This window comes from Pongo pygmaeus, chromosome 10 (genome assembly GCF_028885625.2).
Source record: "Pongo pygmaeus isolate AG05252 chromosome 10, NHGRI_mPonPyg2-v2.0_pri, whole genome shotgun sequence".
Taxonomy (NCBI): domain Eukaryota; kingdom Metazoa; phylum Chordata; class Mammalia; order Primates; family Hominidae; genus Pongo; species Pongo pygmaeus.
In genome coordinates this window covers 99644621-99661966 of record NC_072383.2, presented here as the reverse complement: position 1 = coordinate 99661966, position 17346 = coordinate 99644621, and the positions used below count along the sequence as shown (strand labels likewise).

The 17346-nt window shown below is 36.4% G+C and overlaps 1 protein-coding gene across 1 annotated transcript in view; it reads left to right on the top strand.

Annotated features, from left to right (window-relative positions):
* SLC5A8 (solute carrier family 5 member 8) overlaps nt 1–13479 on the top strand; it is a 55238-nt gene extending 41759 nt beyond the window's left edge. The window contains exons 11-15 of the mRNA XM_054443403.1: nt 589–675; nt 2072–2277; nt 6691–6794; nt 10380–10459; nt 11347–13479. Coding sequence (XP_054299378.1) covers nt 589–675; nt 2072–2277; nt 6691–6794; nt 10380–10459; nt 11347–11472 — 603 coding nt within the window. The 3' untranslated portion in view covers nt 11473–13479. The remainder of the gene's footprint in view (nt 1–588; nt 676–2071; nt 2278–6690; nt 6795–10379; nt 10460–11346) is intronic.
* The last annotated feature ends 3867 nt before the right edge of the window (nt 13480–17346 follow it).

The window sequence follows — 17346 nt, the reverse complement described above, 5'->3', positions numbered from 1 at the left end:
AATCTTTTTCACTATCATGGATTTGGTATCTCTACATCAAAGCAAAGGTTGCAGTTATCTAATTAGATTTTAAATCTATTTCTACATGACTTGATCAGTCTTTTTAAAATCATATTTCTCATTCTAGTTTCATCCTTAGGGAACCAAATCAGGAATGGCAAATGGGTTTCATCCTCCTCTCTGGTCACATAGCAGTACTTGTCCACAGTTATAAGAGGATTTTGAGATGATCAAAGCACAAAGGAGTGCTGTGATTTATAAACACCTGCAAGAGCAATGCTAAGAGGAGAGGTATCATTCATGATTTATACATTCACATAGGCGCTACCATTGTCTCAGGCCTCTCTATCTTCTTTGTGTTATGTGGCTTTTTTTGAGGCTACCTGAAGAAACAGATGGATAGTTGAGTCTGAGATGCAGAAACTTGTAAGTTCTAATGACTTCTTTTCCAGTGACAAGGCTATCATGACTAAAACTATGATTTTCAGAAGGAGGCTGAATACTTTAAATCATTATCCTGATGAAATGACTTTGAAATATTTCAGTTTCAATTTGAGATTGCTAACTGCTGACGTATTATTTTTGTAGGCAGCACTCAGCGTATTTGGTATGGTTGGTGGACCACTTATGGGCCTGTTCACTTTGGGCATTTTGGTTCCCTTTGCCAACTCAATTGTAAGTACAAAGAATGAATATGGTTGAGGATTACTTTTTGAACTATACTAGTAGCTCTACACTTTTTTCTCAGCTGGTTCCTTTGAGATTTGTCATTAGCTACTTGTCTTGATGACTTAAATTATTTCTGTTGACTTTGGTGGAGTGTACAAGGAAGTACTATGTATGGGGACCCTAAATGTGTGAAGCTCAATGGAAACTTCCAGAACCATATAGGGCAATTTTAAATATTCATAATATAACTAAAGGAGCAACATTTTTCTGCACTTACTTACTTATCCTTCTCAAAAATTAATCGCTAGGATTTAAAAGAGATCAATAGGCTCAGAGATGAGAGATTTAAGAGCAGTAAAACTTAGGATTTCTGTGAATAGCCATAGCACAGCAAAGAGAAGCAACACAATCTTACCACCTTGGCCAGGAATTTTCTACTCCTGACATTTAAAGCTATAGCTCCCACAACATGATTTAGCCCCAAAGGGGTGATCATAATTGGGAATATTTTCCTGAAAGAGGTAATATCTCTGTCCTTCTACCTAGACATATCTGTGCTTAGAAGTGCTAACTTTTGTTTGGAATAAATGAGCTAGAAATTATTTCTCTGAAACCCAGAAGAAAGTCCACTGGTTCAGTCTGGCTGTAAGATGTAGTTCAGGAAAAACTGATAATGTATGCACAGTTGCTTCAGATACAGAACAGCCATAGAACTCTGACTTCACATTTGGAATTCTATTTTCCTTATAAGACATTAGGAATTGGTAAGGCAGATATTAATAAGGACTATTGTGGTTATTATTTATTATCCTCAATGAAATGTTATGTGAAAAGCTACTTTTGTAGGAATTAATCACAATGAAAGAGATTTGTTTGTGTCCACCTCAGAATGTTGAAGCTTGGATTAGACTCTTTGCATGATGAAATGCATTGGTTTGTTAAGTATCAGAAAAATGTATTTGAAAATCAACTTTTGATATTTGGCATTTGTTGCTAGCATGTATTTCTTCCAGAAGAGCTGTAGCTGACTAAGCTAACATGTCCTTTTCTGGGGGCGGTAACGGGAGAATAACATACTATTCTTCCTGACATAAACATTATCTTTTTTTTTTTAAACGATGTCCAGGTTTTTCACCAGCAGATTATCTACCTTCCTTCAAAGTGGCCTTTCTCACTCCTTTTTCCCTCCCTGCCTCACTACCTTTCATTCATTTATTCACTTGTTCATTTATTCAATAGATTTTTATGGGCTGAGCACTATCTTGGGAGGAGAGAGCGTTGAATGTTTCTGCCCTTGTGGGTTTTATAATTTTGTGCCATGTTGAACTTGGCTTTCTAATACTAATTTTGACATCAAAGCAAATTGTATTATTTTTCTTTTAAAAGCATTCTTGTTTTACAGGGAGCACTTGTTGGTCTGATGGCTGGATTTGCCATTTCTCTATGGGTTGGAATTGGAGCTCAAATATATCCTCCACTTCCTGAGAGAACATTGCCATTGCACCTTGATATCCAAGGCTGTAACAGCACCTATAATGAGACAAATTTGATGACAACCACAGAAATGCCATTTACTACTAGTGTTTTTCAAATATACAATGTTCAAAGGTATTGAATTAAGTTTTATTACATTATACTTTAAAAAATTTACGTAACAAGTAGAGAACCCCACCTGCTTTTTGTCTTGCTTACAACACTGTGATTTTGCCTAATTCTGAAATGAGTAAAACCCATGTGGTTAGCTATAATGTTTTCTGCAGCAGTAACAAAAAATGTCGTATTTTCATAATTTCTCTAGAAATTTATGCCTTGTCTACAGATCTAAGAAAACTTAAATATTAATGAGAAAATTCTATTATGTGTAAACTCTCCTAAATACCAGCTCTTAGCTGCATGAAGAATTATCTTTGTCTTGGAAAAACTTTTAAAATGGAAAGCACAATTATAAAATAAATATTGCTTATATAGTCTTTGAAAGATAGATTTTACTGACCAAAAGCTACAATTATTTAAACATGTTAAATAACTGCCATTTGTTCAGTTGAAGATTCCAAATCTTTAAAGCATTAGCAGTGATTGCAGCTGTGATCTTCATGCTACAGATTTCAGTCATGCAGTACACTTTGGAGCCTCTAGATGCTGAAGTTGTCTGATTTAACATACTGAAATAGATGGTAGAGGCATGCTTTATTGTATAGTGAATGTGAGGGCAAGACTTTCTTTAGTGGATATATAAATGTCCAGCTTTAAAGCGCAAACCCTGTGAATATGTTCAAGGAATGCAAAGATGATGCCATTGCCCCTAGAGTATTGCCCCAGTGCCAGCTTATCTGGAATGACATCATTATAGTCATACCTTTGGGGTCAAGACATGGCATACCCCTCTTAAAATGGACACACTCCTGGGAGAAGGAACGTGATCATACATATAGCCATTATTAGCAATTTGTGTTCTGGAGAGAATTCAGCTATGAGAAAGCTAGCCAGTAGGACTTCCAGGGGGCGTTCCAGGCAGGTAAGCTGTATATGGTAGAGTGCAAAGGTAGTTCCAGAGCCTGAGGCATATTTGAGGGAAGTTTTACTAGGTGAGGTGCTGTGGAGAGAGGGGCAAGGATATGTGGAAAGCAGTCTGGACAGGCATGAAAGCACTAATGGGAGGGGGCTGGGAGAGTCATCAGAGTCAGAAAGGGTGAAAAGATTAATTGAAGGTTAAGTGAGAAGACACAGGATGTTCTTCTTGTTTTATGATTTTGCTTAGCATTTTCCTAATTATGTAAATATTTGCCCTTAAAAGTCTAAGGCAAAATGGTTATTTGGATTCCTGAAACAAATAAATTAGCTGAAGTTTATTCTATGCCTGGTACCATAATAATTAGTTTTATATGTTAGTTTACTTATCAAATATTTCAGCTAATAAACAAGAATTTTTGAGCGTGGACTATGTACCCAGCACTGTGCTGGCCATTTATTTAGTATCCATGGAAGAAAATCTTCCTCTCCTAGACACTGTTTCCTGCCCTCCAGAAAATTCTAATCTAGCTGGAGGGAATGTGCAAATATACACAAAACAATAAACTCAGTAAGCATGCTAAGTATAAAAACGAGGGCATAGTAAATAATAAATACTTGATACATTTTTGTTAAAAGAGTGAGTACAAAGTTGGAGTGTAAGTTAGCATGAAGACTTCAGAGATGTGCTACTATTTCAAGAATGCATAGGTTTGGCTAGATGAAGGGGAAGATCTGGAAAGTCATTCTTCTCACAGAAAATGACCAGAAGGGAAATTGGACAAGAAAATAAATTAAAACATGCATTGTGGTAAGTAATATTCACAGGGTATCATGGGAGCCAGAAGGAGGAAATCTGCCTGATTGGAGTCAAGGAAACCTTCTTAGAGGAGAATTGCATGGGCTGGAGTTAGTCAGGTGGCAGGATTGAGCACAGGGACACACGGAAGGAGGAGTATGTGTCGCAGAATGAAGAAATGACAGGTGCAAAAGCATGAAGGACTGAAGAATCAGAGCATCTTAGGAAATCATCCTAGTTCCATATGGCTGGAGCACAAGGGTTGTGAGCCACCCAGCTGAAGGTTGAATGTGTGATGCTTTGGTTGCCTGGATACAAATTGTTTCAATTGCCTAGATTCAGTTTTGATTTTTTCAAGTTTACAATATTTGATGGTTACATTGGTAGCTTGCTGTGGTTTTAATTTGTATTTCCCTTATGATTAATGAAGTCAAATACATTTTCATTTGTTTGTTGGCCATTTGGATATTTACTTTTGCGACTTAGTTATTGAAGTCTTTAGTCCATTTGAAATGGATTCTGTGTCTTTTTCTTACTTACATAGGAGTTCATGACATATTCTAGATATGAGATATGTTTTGAAAATATTTTTCTCCCATTCTATGGGTTGCCTTTTTACTCTTTTAATGATACTTTTTTTGTCAGTCAAAATTTCTTAATTTTAATTTATTTCTGTTTCTCAGTTTTTTCCTGTATGGTTAGCCCTTTATGTGTCTTGTTTAAGAAATCCTTGTCTACCCTGCAATCATAAAGATATTCCACTAATTTTTTATTTAAAAGCTTTATTGTTAACCATTTCCATTGGGGAAGTGTAATCCACTTTGGAACTGATTTCTGTGGGTGGTGTGATCAAGATTATTTTTCCCCATGTGGATACTCAGTTAACCAAACACTATTTATTGAAAAGACTCCCCTTTTGCCCCATTGAATGCACTGGCAATGAAAACGATGTTAACCAAGTAACTATTTTTCTGTGGGTCTATTTCTCAATTCTCTACTCTGTTCTATTTTGTCCGTCTTTGGCTCAATATCACACTCTCTTAATTTCATTAGCTCACCTCAATGTGTTCCCCTTCTTTCTGGGTTCTTGTCACCTCAAGTTCTCATTGTTTTTTTTGTTTGTTTGTTTGTTTGAGATGGAGTCTCGCTCTGTTGCCCAGGCTCGAGCTCAATGCAACCTCCACCTCTGGGTTCAAGTGATTTTTGTGCCTCAGCCTCCCAAGTAGCTGGGATTACAGGCATGTGCCACCATACCTGGCCAATTTTTGTATTTTTAGTAGAGATGGGGTTTCACCAGGTTGGCCAGGCTGGTCTTGAACTCCTGACCTCAGGTTATCCACCTGCCTTGGTCTCCCAAAGTGCTGGGATTATAGGCGTGAGCCACCGCCCCAGCCAAGTTCTCATTGTCTTGATCTCTCTGATATCTTCAAAAACCTGCTTCCCTCCCCATGCCCCAGGTTTTATATATTGTTCTCAGCAGAATGATTGGTCTAAATCAAGCAGCTATCAAAACTGAAAGTGGAATCCTAGAGCAATCATTGTAGAAATGATCATAGAATGTTCATGTTACTCTTTCACTTAAAACATTGCAATGAGTGCCATTTTCTGTAGAGTAAAATTCCAACTCATGCCCAGTCCCACAAAAAGCCCCCTGCCTATCTTTCATCTTGTAATCACTGTCTTGCTCACTGTGCCTCAGTCAGCTGGTGTTTAGTCTCTGAGATGTTTTCCTCAAGAATATTTTGTTTCTCAGATCTCAGTTCCAATGTCATTTATTCCCAAAGGTTTTCTCTGACCACTCGTAGTGTAGTTCCTCCCTCTTCACCCTGTTAATAGCACATCATCTTGTTTTACTTTCCTTACAGTGCTACTAGTGAAATTGTTTTATTTATTAATTTGTTTATTGTATTTATCTCTCCATTAGAGTATAAACTTTATGTGAGCAGGAATCTTATCTACTTTATTTTTAAAAAATAATTTCAACTTTTATTTTAGATACCTGTGCAGGTTTCTTACTTGGGTAAACTCTTGCCTGTCTCTCTTCACCCTCTAGTAGTCCCCAGTGTCTATTGTTTCCTTCTTTGTGTCCATAAGTACCCAATGTTTAGCTCCTACTTATAAGTGGGAACATGTGGTATTTGGTTTTCTGTGCCTGCATTAATTTGCTTGGATAATGGCCTCCAGCCACATCCATGTTGCTGTAAAGGACATGATTTTGTTCTTTTTTTATGGCCGCATGGTATTCCATGGTGTATATGTACCACATTTTCTTTATCCAGTCCACCATTGATGGGCACCTAGGTCGATTACATGTCTTTGCTATTGTGAATAGTGCTGCGATGAACATATAAGTGCGTGTGTCTTTTTGGTAGAACAATTTATTTTCCTTTGGATATATAACCAGTAATGGGATTGCTGGGTCAAATGGTTTATCTACCTTATTTATGGCTGACTGTCCAATCACAAGAGCAGTGCCTGGGACATCATGCAGAATTGAATGAATAAACATGACCTTCAAGTATTTTAGTATATAGTCAAGGTGAAGTTTTACTTTCAATTCCTGATCTGATAAGATAAAATTAGGACAGCAGGTTATGACATTAAAAACATTATCAAGTGTTATATTTTGACCTTGCCATGAGAATCACTGGTATATACTGGTAGTTGCTAGTGGCATTACATGAAATCTTACCGTTGTGTTTTTGCTCTCTTAGGACTCCACTGATGGATAACTGGTATTCTTTATCATATCTGTACTTCAGCGCTGTTGGAACTTTGGTAACATTATTAGTGGGGATACTTGTCAGTTTATCAACAGGTAACTATCTAAACATTAGTATTGTTGTATTTACCTCTATATCAGTTTTTACTGTATCTGTTTTATAACTATTTATGTTATTTTACTATGATCCTATTGACAACTAGTTTAATTATTTCTTCTGTTTTACTCATGGGAAATCTGAAGGCCTAGACTTGAAAGCAGAAGACTCATTTCTATTTGAATCTTGGTTCTGCCCTTTAGGGGCTGCATGAACTTGGGCAAGTCACATAACTGCACTGAGCCTCAGCTTTCTTATGTGTAAAATGAGGACAATAATAATCAACCTGCCCATCTCACAAGTTGCTGTAAGACAAAAATAAGATGCTTGAAAAGAACTTCATAACTACTACGATGTTAGGGATTTTACACATATTTTTACAATAACCCAATATGCTATGATCTTTACACGGTCCAGTATTCATTCTTTGTGAACTGTAAAGAAGCATACACAGGTTATATCTAAACATAGTGTGCAGGCTTTTTTTCAGATGTTTATCATTTTTTTAAAAAGTGTGTTCATTTTTAAAAAATCAAATTGATACACATAGTATATAAATTGTTCTCTGGGATTGCTATAGAACGGTTATCTTGGGACTCCATTTTGTCCTCATTCTATGAATTCTCTTAGCCCCTGTTCCTGTGTTGGGTTTTCTACTGCCTGTATTCATTACTTCTCATTCTCATTTACTCCCTTAATTGAATGAAACACATCCTATAGCATATTCTCAAGAATGAGTAGACAAAAGAAGAGGTTTTGGAAACTTTGTGTGTCTGAAAAAAAAATTATTTAATCTATCTTATGCTTGATTGATGTTTGAGTAGAAATTCCTAGGGTTGAAAAGAACTTTTCTGTTTTCTGAGAGGATGTCTGAATTTTTTTCTAGCTTGCTATGTTGCTGTTGTGACAGTGCTCTGCTACCAGCTGACACTTTGCATGTGTCCCATTTTCACAATGACTGCCTTGGCCTAGGCCTTCAGTAGGGCCCATTCAATCTGAAGATCCATGTCCTCCAGTTCTGGATGTTTTCTTTTTTGTTTTCTTTTCTTCCTTTTTATTTCTATTTTTAATAATTTTCTGTGTTCTCTCTCTGGGAACTCCTATTAGTCAAACATTTGAATCAGAATCATGGACAGTTCCTCTAATTTTCTCGTTTTCTCTCTGTTTTTCCTCTCTGTGTCTTTTAGGTCTACTATGAGAGATATTTTTTCACTTACTTTTCCAATAATTCTCAAAGGAGTGCTCTGATCCAATTTTGAGAATAGTCTGTAGGGGAACGAGGGCAGGGAAGAGGCTATTGCAGTAACCCAGGTGAGAGATCACAGTGCTGGGGCCGGGGTAGTGCGGAGTTGGTGAAACATGCTGGGCTCCTTGACTCCCTACATCCCCTCACAAGTATGCATCCATAGCAGCCACGCCAGGGGAAGGGTGCACTGCCTCCTTCAACATGTGTTACAACTAGTCAGAAATCATACACTGTGTTCAAGGATGTCTGATGTCTTTGTTTGCTCCATGCTACAAAGCTGCCAGCACTGTGCCACTTTATGGAATCCTGCTATCATTTTCTGTTTTTTGGCACTGAGATAGCACCATCTCTCAAACTTCTGTAACACTTGTATTTATAATTATAAAATTTGTTGCTATTCATTATTTCTCAAACAGTTGTTGGAAAATATTCTTTCTTTTCCAAAAGGACTGTGCTCTTTCTCAAAAACAAAATTCCCAGTACAGTAGGTTTATTTATTTTTTTGGTCCAGTTTGATATATTTTCAGACAGATTTTTGTTGCTGTTGTTGTTGAGATGGAATCTCGCTCTTTTGCCCAAGCTGGAGTACAGTGGTGCAATCTCGGCTCACTGCAACCTCTGCCTCCTGCGTTCAAGGGATTCTTCTGCCTCAGCTTCCTGAGTAGCTGGGACTACAGGCGCGCACCACCATGCCCGGCTAATTTTTGTATTTTTAATAGAGATGGGGTTTCACCATATTGGCCAGGCTGGTCTCAAACTCCTGACCTCAGGTGATCTGCCCACCTTGGTCTCCCAAATTGTTGGGATTACAGGCGTGAGCCACCATGCCCAGTCTTAAGACAGATTTTCATCTTTTCCCAGCAGTTATTCAGTTGTTCAGATCTGGAATACACCTAACCAGTCTCCCTATACTATTTGCCCTTTGGTCCTTATTTAGCTCATTTTTTAAAAGAAAGTGGCGTATCAGAGTAGCTCCTTTGAGTATTCCTTTTTTTATTTTAAATGCTTTGATTCTGAAAAACCATATACAGCTATATCTTTTGATTCAAGAAGTAACGCTCTACCTCAGTGACTGGGATCCAGTAATAGAAAACACTTTAACTTCATTAACTTCACAAATAACTTATTCCTACTTCACAGAAGCAGTGAGTACCTTGAAAACTATCGAGAAGCACACCATTTTGATGTTCCCTGGGAAACAGATTTTAAAATCTATTGTAGTATACTAAAACTCCCATAAGAGATCAGGCCTTACAGACTTGGTTGGCGTTTCAGCACTCCCCTGATTTTTACTATGCAGAAGGCTATGTTTTCATCAGGAAAAGGGGGGCAAATAGTTTCCTAAGTAGATCACAAACTGTGGGCGCAGAGATTGTTTTGTTTCTCTGTTTCTCTAGCACCTAGCAGCATCTCCAGCACACAGTAGGTACTCAATAACATTGAACGAATTCATTTAAAATTGATTCTATCTCCAGAACAGCAGAGGTTCCCATAATTAAAAGTCTAGTATTTGTACTAAAGTAGTGGTTCTTAAACTTTAGAGGGCATAAGGATCCTCTTGGAAATTTTATAAAAATCAGGCTTCAGGGATCCTACCTGCAGAGGTCCTAATTTGGTCAGTCCAGGCTAGAGTCTGGGAATCTGCATTTCAAGTACATTCCTTGAATGATTTGGGGAAGGGTAGTTTGAGGACCACTCTTTGAGATACACAATTTTTAAAAGCATCCTCTTTGATCCACAAAAAATACCAAAGCAAAATAGAATTATTTTTTTTTTTTTTGTAAAGAAAACCTTAGGGAAGAGGATTTGGATCAAATGTCAGTCAGCATACTAATTTTCATTTAAATAATTTATTCAGCAGTTCCGAATTGCCTGCATTTCTTCATAGACATGTATATTTGTAGCCAACAAAGTGGGGAAAAGCAGCTCCACTGTCTGAAGCAGGGGCAGATGGTTTGATATTTTACTGATGGCATGGAGGGTGCTTTTAAACCAGTTTTCCTACCAGCATTGGGCCAGATGACTGTTTCTCTAGTTGAGTACCAGATGAAACAGTTGGCTTGCGTTTAAGCTCTATCTCACACACATATATATGATACATATATATATAAAAGACTCATATTTATTATAGTGGGAGGCTTTCAAGACCCGGGGCTAACTAAGGAAAGGGGAATTGTGGGCTAAGTGATCAGTGCTTTTAAGTTTCCCTTTCTCTTTGTGTTTTTTGAATGTATGGAGTTGAACGTGAACAAGTTAAATGCCTCTATAATGGAATGTCTCTGTGTAGTTACTGGTGTCCTTTTTAACAACGTAAGTCATGTACATTTTTTTTTTCCAGGAGGAAGAAAACAGAACTTAGACCCCAGATATATACTAACCAAAGAGGATTTTTTATCCAATTTTGATATTTTTAAGAAAGTGAGTTGGCTTTCATTTACCTTGAGTTAGGAAACTGGGCTTTATTACCTGGAGAGAACACTAATTAGTTCTCAGCCTCTTTCTTGAAAAGTGATGGACAAGGAAGGTATAGACCCTATATAATCTGATGATCTACATAGTTGGATAGCTCTCTATCCTATGATGATCTATATCTGTTTTATAGCTCCATATCCTCTGATACACTATACCTGTTGTTTATCTGTCTATCCTCTGATGAGCTATATCTGTTGTATACCCTCTTTCCTTTGATGATCTGTATCTGCTGTATATCTCTCTATCCTCTGATAACCTGTTATCTGTTGTATATCCCTCTATTCTCTGATGAGCTACACCTGTTGTATATTTCTCTATCTCTCTCTATCCTCTGATAACCTATATCTGTTGTATATCCCTCTATTCTCTGATGAGCTATACCTGTTGTATATCCCTCTATTCTCTGATGAGCTACACCTGTTGTATATCTCTCTATCTCTCTCTATCCTCTGATAACCTATATCTATTGTATCTCTCTATATATCTGTCTATTCTCTGATAATCTGTATCTGTTGTATATCTCTCTATATCTGTCTATCCTCTGATAACCTATATCTGTTATATCTCTCTATATATCTGTCTGTCTTCTGATAATGTAAATCTGTTGTGTATCTATTGTCTGATGGGCTATTTTGTATCTATCTTCTGATAACCTGTATCTGTTGAATATCTCTCTATCCTCTGAGGAAGTATACCTGTTGTTTATTTCTCTCCCTCAGTAGATTAGAAAGCTGATGTAGAGAAATAAAAATAGTAGAAACAATTATTTAGAATTACATGAATGAAGAGCTTCTTTTTGTTCCTCTAATCACCATGTTAACATTTTCTTTTAGAAGAAGCATGTTTTAAGCTATAAATCGCATCTAGTGGAAGATGGTGGAACTGATAATCCTGCTTTCAACCACATTGAATTGAACTTCTCAGATCAGAGTGGCAAGAGCAATGGGACTCGTTTGTGAAGCAGCTCTGATACTAGATGCCCTTAAATGATGTTTCAATTTTATATGTTTTCTAAGATAATTGGATCAGGTTTTCTTTGTGTGTGTGTGTGTGTGTTGTATCATGAGTGTTTGGGGGATAAGTTTTTGTTAAAACAAAGTCTGGACTATCTTCATTTACTACATCATTAATTGATGTTACTCTGGAGTTTAGAATTCTGGCATTGACATTTCCCTCTCTTTCCTTTATTTCGATGAAGCTGTAATTGTGAAAATTATAACTATATAGATGCTGAAAGGCTAATACACACATATGCACATGTATTTGATTGTCGAAGGTATATTCTTAAATTTGGGTATTATTGAAAATATTTTCCATGCCTTGGTGCTAGCACGTAAGTTTGGAAGTTTGCCAAAATCATAATTCATCTTGAAAAGAGCTTCTTTCCCTCCTACCACATACACCATTCTTAGGGAGCAATGAGGTAACAGGTCTGTGTTGTCTAGATCTTTGCTTTTTATCCCCCTATCAGCCCAGGGCATATACTAGCCTGCAAACTGATTCTGAATCAGGAAGGTGGTAATCAATAAGTATTCTTTCTGGGAAAGACCATGGGCCCAATGATCAAAGTCTTCTTGGTGCTGTTCATTAATTCTTGTGCCTTTTGGCTTGTTTTCTAGAGTTTCTGGACTTTGGCTGCTGATACTGCCTTTCTTAGACTGTAATTTTCATCTGCATGCCCAGTTTCTGACTTATCAACTTGGGTTTTGTTGTGCACTCTAACTGAGCTTGTCTTCATAATTTTCTGTTTATTGCCCTGGGCTTGGATATGTCTCAGGACACTCATGTGAATCATGCCCCCCCAAATCCTGGCTTATCAAGTCCCAGACTATAAATTATGAACTCCCATTAGCTTGGTACTAACATATACTTGATGCAGGTATTTATGGACTTGACGATTCAAGAATATTATATTCTTCAAAATGGTCAAACTCCATGGAGTTAGATGACTACACTTAATGCTATTAAGTTGAACTTTTGAATGTCAACTAATTTGCAATCAATTAAACTTAAAGATACATATGCCTAGAAATTTTGAAATTTTGGTATATTTATCCAGTTAAAGAGCTAAGTTATATAAGCAAACACTACTTTTTAAAAAAAATGTCTGGACTCAAAAAAATGCTTTGTTCCATGTTTTAAAATTTTTAAGTAGCAGTCTCAAAGTTGCTTAGCTGTTTATTTTGCTATGTTCCTAGCTAAGAGTTTGGTTATAGGATTTCATCAATAACTTATTTTTTGTACAGTTCCCACATTAGATACTGTTTAAAAGTTCTTTTTCAAACTTCTCAATTTTTTTAGAAACATAAGAGAAATATTTAGATACATACAAATGTTTTTATGATTAAATAATTTTATGCTTATTTTCTGATACGTATTATTTAGGTAATCATGCCCTGTACATTTAGAGGTTGCTAACTGACAATGTTAAGAAATAAAAAAAAAAAAAAAAAGCCTGGGCATGGTGGCTCATGCTTGTAATCTCAACATTTGGGAGGCTGAGGCAGGAAGATCGCTTGAGGCCAGGAGTTTAAGTCCAGCCTGGGAACATAGTTAGACCTCATCTCTACAAAAATAAAAAATAAAAATAAAAAAACTTAGCTAGGCATGTTGCCACATACTTGTAGTCCCAGTTACTAGGGAAGCTGAGGTGGGAGGATAGCTTGAGGCCAGGATTTCAAGGCTGCATTGAGCTATGATTACACCACTGCACTCCAGCCTGGGTAAGAGAGTGAAATCTTGTCTCTGAAAAAAAAAAAAAAGAGAGAGGGAGATTTATATAACATTTAAATTAACTACATAAACCTGGGCAATGTGTCAAAACTCCATCTCTACAAAAAAATACAAGAATTAGCCAGGCACGGTGGTGTGTGTCTGTAGTCCCAGCTACTTAGGAGGCTGAGGCGGGAAGATTGCTCGAGCCAGAAGGTCAAGGCTGCAGTGAGCTGTGATTGCGCTACTGTACTCCACCCTGGGTGATGGAGCCCTGACTCAAAAAATAAATAAATAAATAAATAAATAATACAAATAAATTAACTATATATTCATGTATTTCTTATGTGGCCATATGTTGTTTTTAAATCACTATATTTGTAAGCAAATATCAAATTTTGGGGAGTCTTTCTACAATGTTTTAATAAGTAGAAAGATATGTTTGTTTTACATGAATGTGTTTTGAGCTATGGTTATTTGTTTAATAATTCTAAATGCATATGTGTGTAAAATGCTTCAATTTTGGAAATCAAAGTCAGGTCATTTTTTTGTCTTACCTGATTGCCAGGGAGTTACGCCATGTATTCTTAATGAGAAACATGATGTTTCCATTCTTGTTCACTTTCCTTTAGACAGAGTATATTTTTGTGACATTTAGAACTATCAGTATTTTAGTTTTATAAACACAGGAGAATGCCTGCTAGAATTCTTAAGAAAGCAATGTAATACTATTAGCTCAAAATAATTTATCTTAATTTCTAAATTTTTAGATAAAACTAAATAAGGGTAAAATGTTAATCCATTGTCACTTAAATTACATAATCTGCTACTCTTAGTTATTTTGAATGACAAAAACACCAGTGGGGGAAAAGCCATACAAATTGTCTGTCAATGTCTGTTTTGCTGTTGACAAGTTGTATACCCTTGAATTGACCCCTAATCTCCTCTAACAATGGTACATAGCACTAAGCTCCTACCTACCTCACAGGAATAATATCAGTAGAAAAGATCAGTTTGAGCTCTTTGGCAGAATAGCACTTTACTAACTCAAATAGTGTTACTTAATATTTCAGTATGATTGGGAATCAAAGCTTGAGACAAAAGTCATTTGCCAGTTTTAAAAAATAGAGCTGTTAATTTGCAATATCATGATGTAGAGATAGTGCCTTCTCTTAAAAATGTGTGTCATGGAAATATTAAAATATATTTAGGAGTCAGCAGGATTATTCCAATAGAGGGAATGTAAACTTTAAAGAAAAGTATAATTTGGGAGGCTGAGGTGGGTGGATCACAAGGTCAGAAGCTTGAGACCAGCCTGGCCAACATAGTGAAGCCCCGTCTCTACTAAAAATACAAAAATTAGCTGGGCATGGTGGCACACTCCTGTAGTCCCAGCTACTCGGGAGGCTGAGGCAGGAGAATCACTTGAACCTGGGAGGTGGAGGTTGTGGTGAGCCGAGATCACACCACTGCACTCCAGCCTGGGCAACAGAGCGAGATTCCATCTCAAAAAATATATATATAGATATATATAATAGATAAAATATACATATCTATATATATGTCAGTAATATTCACTCCATAGAAAATGAAAATTTTATAGGTAAGATGTAAAACAGCATAAATTCACATTCATCTAATTAGTTGCTTATGCAATCATTTTCTCTCCAGACCGTTGGTTCTCAAAGGGGACAATTTTGCCTCTTAGGGGATATTTGGAAATGTATTTTTGGATGCTGCTATTGGTATCTAGTGGGTAGAATTTAGGGAAACTGGTAAATATCTCTTGAGGCCTGCAAGGGTGCTCTCCTCCTCCACAACAAAAAATTATCCAGCCTAAGATGTCCATAGTGTAGAGTTTGAGAAACCTTGCCCTGGAGAATAAGGTTGATTTTCCTGAAGTCACACAGCCTGGTTGTGTTTCTTTAGGGAAACGGCCTGAAAATTCTATCTGAATGTTCTCATCTACAGGTAATGATGAAAATGCCACTGGCATATCTAATGTTATGATGCAGAACAATGACCATGTATTTTCACAGCATTATGAAATTATTAAGGAGCATAGAATTGTGAATAATTATTTAAAGAAGTCTTAGGACAGTTTAGAGTCTCCACATGGCTTCTAATATTGACACACATTAGGATGAAGGAAATATTAAATACGTACATGTAAAGATTTTGAATTTTTTTTCAATGGAGTGTCCATGATATAAATACAAGGAACAGGGAGAGGGTTGAGATGGGGGAAGTAACTCTGTGTTGATTTTTATAGGAAATTCTGAGTTTTTCCATAAAGACAAAGAGTTCATTGAGTACATGAGCATTTAGTTACTGAAAATTCACTGTATGCTTTTACGTTTAAGTTTTGTGCTTTTTGTTTATGAAATGCTTGAGAAAGTTGAACATTTCAATGTAAAAACATGGTTGTGAATCTGAATTTTCAACTTGCTGATTAAACTCCCTATAAGTTTCTTTGCAGTGTCTGTTTTGGGGGGATAAATGTCAAATTGAATACAGTTAATTTTATCGCCTTTAAAAAAGATACTTCCACCCTATTTACAACATAAAGGACTATTCCTAAGTGCTGTCTGTAGATTACAAAAAGTATAAACATGTAGAACTTTTGTCACAAAAGACTATTTTATTTTTTAATGAATTAACACCGTATTGAAAAATAAAAAGTACAAAAAAGTACAAACTTTTCTGTCCCAATACATTATAAAACGTTTTATTTCAGTAGCTTTAGAGGTACAGTTTTTGGTTACATGGGTGAATTGTATAGTGGTGAAGTGTGAGAGTTCAGTGCACTAGTCACCTGAGTAGTGCGCATAGTGCCCAATAGATAGTTTTTCATTCCTCTTCCTCAGCCTCCCCACCTTCTGAGTCTCTAATGTCCATTATACCACTCTGTATGCCTTTGTGTACTCATAGCTTAGCTCCCACTTATAAATGAGAACATGTGGTATTTGCTTTTCCATTCCTGACTTACGTCACTTAGAATAATAGCCTCTGGTTCCATCTAAGTTGCTGCAATAGACATTATTTCATTCTTTTTTATGCCTGAGTAGTACTCCATGGTGTGTGTGTGTATATATATATATATATATATATATATATACACACACACATATATATACACATATATATGTGTATATATATATCTCTCTCTCACATTTTTTATCCACTCATCGGTTGATAGGCACTTAGGTTGATTCCATATCTTTGCAATTGTGAATCGTGCTATGATAAACATGTGTGTACAGGTGTCTTTTTCACATAGTGACTTCTTTTCCTTTAGGGCAGATACCCAATAGTTGTTCCAATCCAATTATTAATTGGGGTAATTTAATCTTTTAAAAGTTGGTCTAAGTTAATTGTTGATAATATCAGGACTTTAAAAGAGAAACAGAAGTTCTTAACCTGAGTGTTCTTTCTTTTGAAAAAATATCAATTTGAAGTTTTAAATTTCTATTTTATATCTCAAAGCTATAGTTTTGCTTGTGGGATATAAAATTAAGTGGACAACTAAGACAGAGAACTTAGGTGCCAAAGATGACCATGTTTATACCCAGTCACCCAATTTGGAGCCACATCATCAAAGAAGCAGTTGCCAGTGTTCCCCCTAGCATGAAGTTTCCACTTCTCTGTTCTGCCTGTCGGTCATCTCATTTAAAGCACCTACTTACTTCCTATCTATTCAAGTCTTGATTAAGCAAAATGCAGATTTTCCATATACAGGAAATTTGGCATAACCTTTCACTTTGAAGGTCAAATCAGGTCTCTATCATTTAAATTCATCAAAGAAAGAATATTTTGAAGTTGTTGACTTTGTTACTCATTCCCATTGTGCAATCACGTATTGTTATTACCTTCTTCAATTAAAAAGGCTTCTTTTGAGCAGCGGTTTGTAGTTCTCCTTGAAGAGGTCCTTCACGTCCCTTGTAAGTTGGATTCCTAGGTATTTTATTCTCTTTGAAGCAATTGTGAATGGGAGTTCACTCATGATTTGGCTCTCTGTTTGTCTGTTATTGGTGTATAAGAATGCTTGTGATTTTTGTACATTGATTTTGTATCCTGAGACTTTGCTGAAGTTGCTTATCAGCTTAAGGAGATTTTGGGCT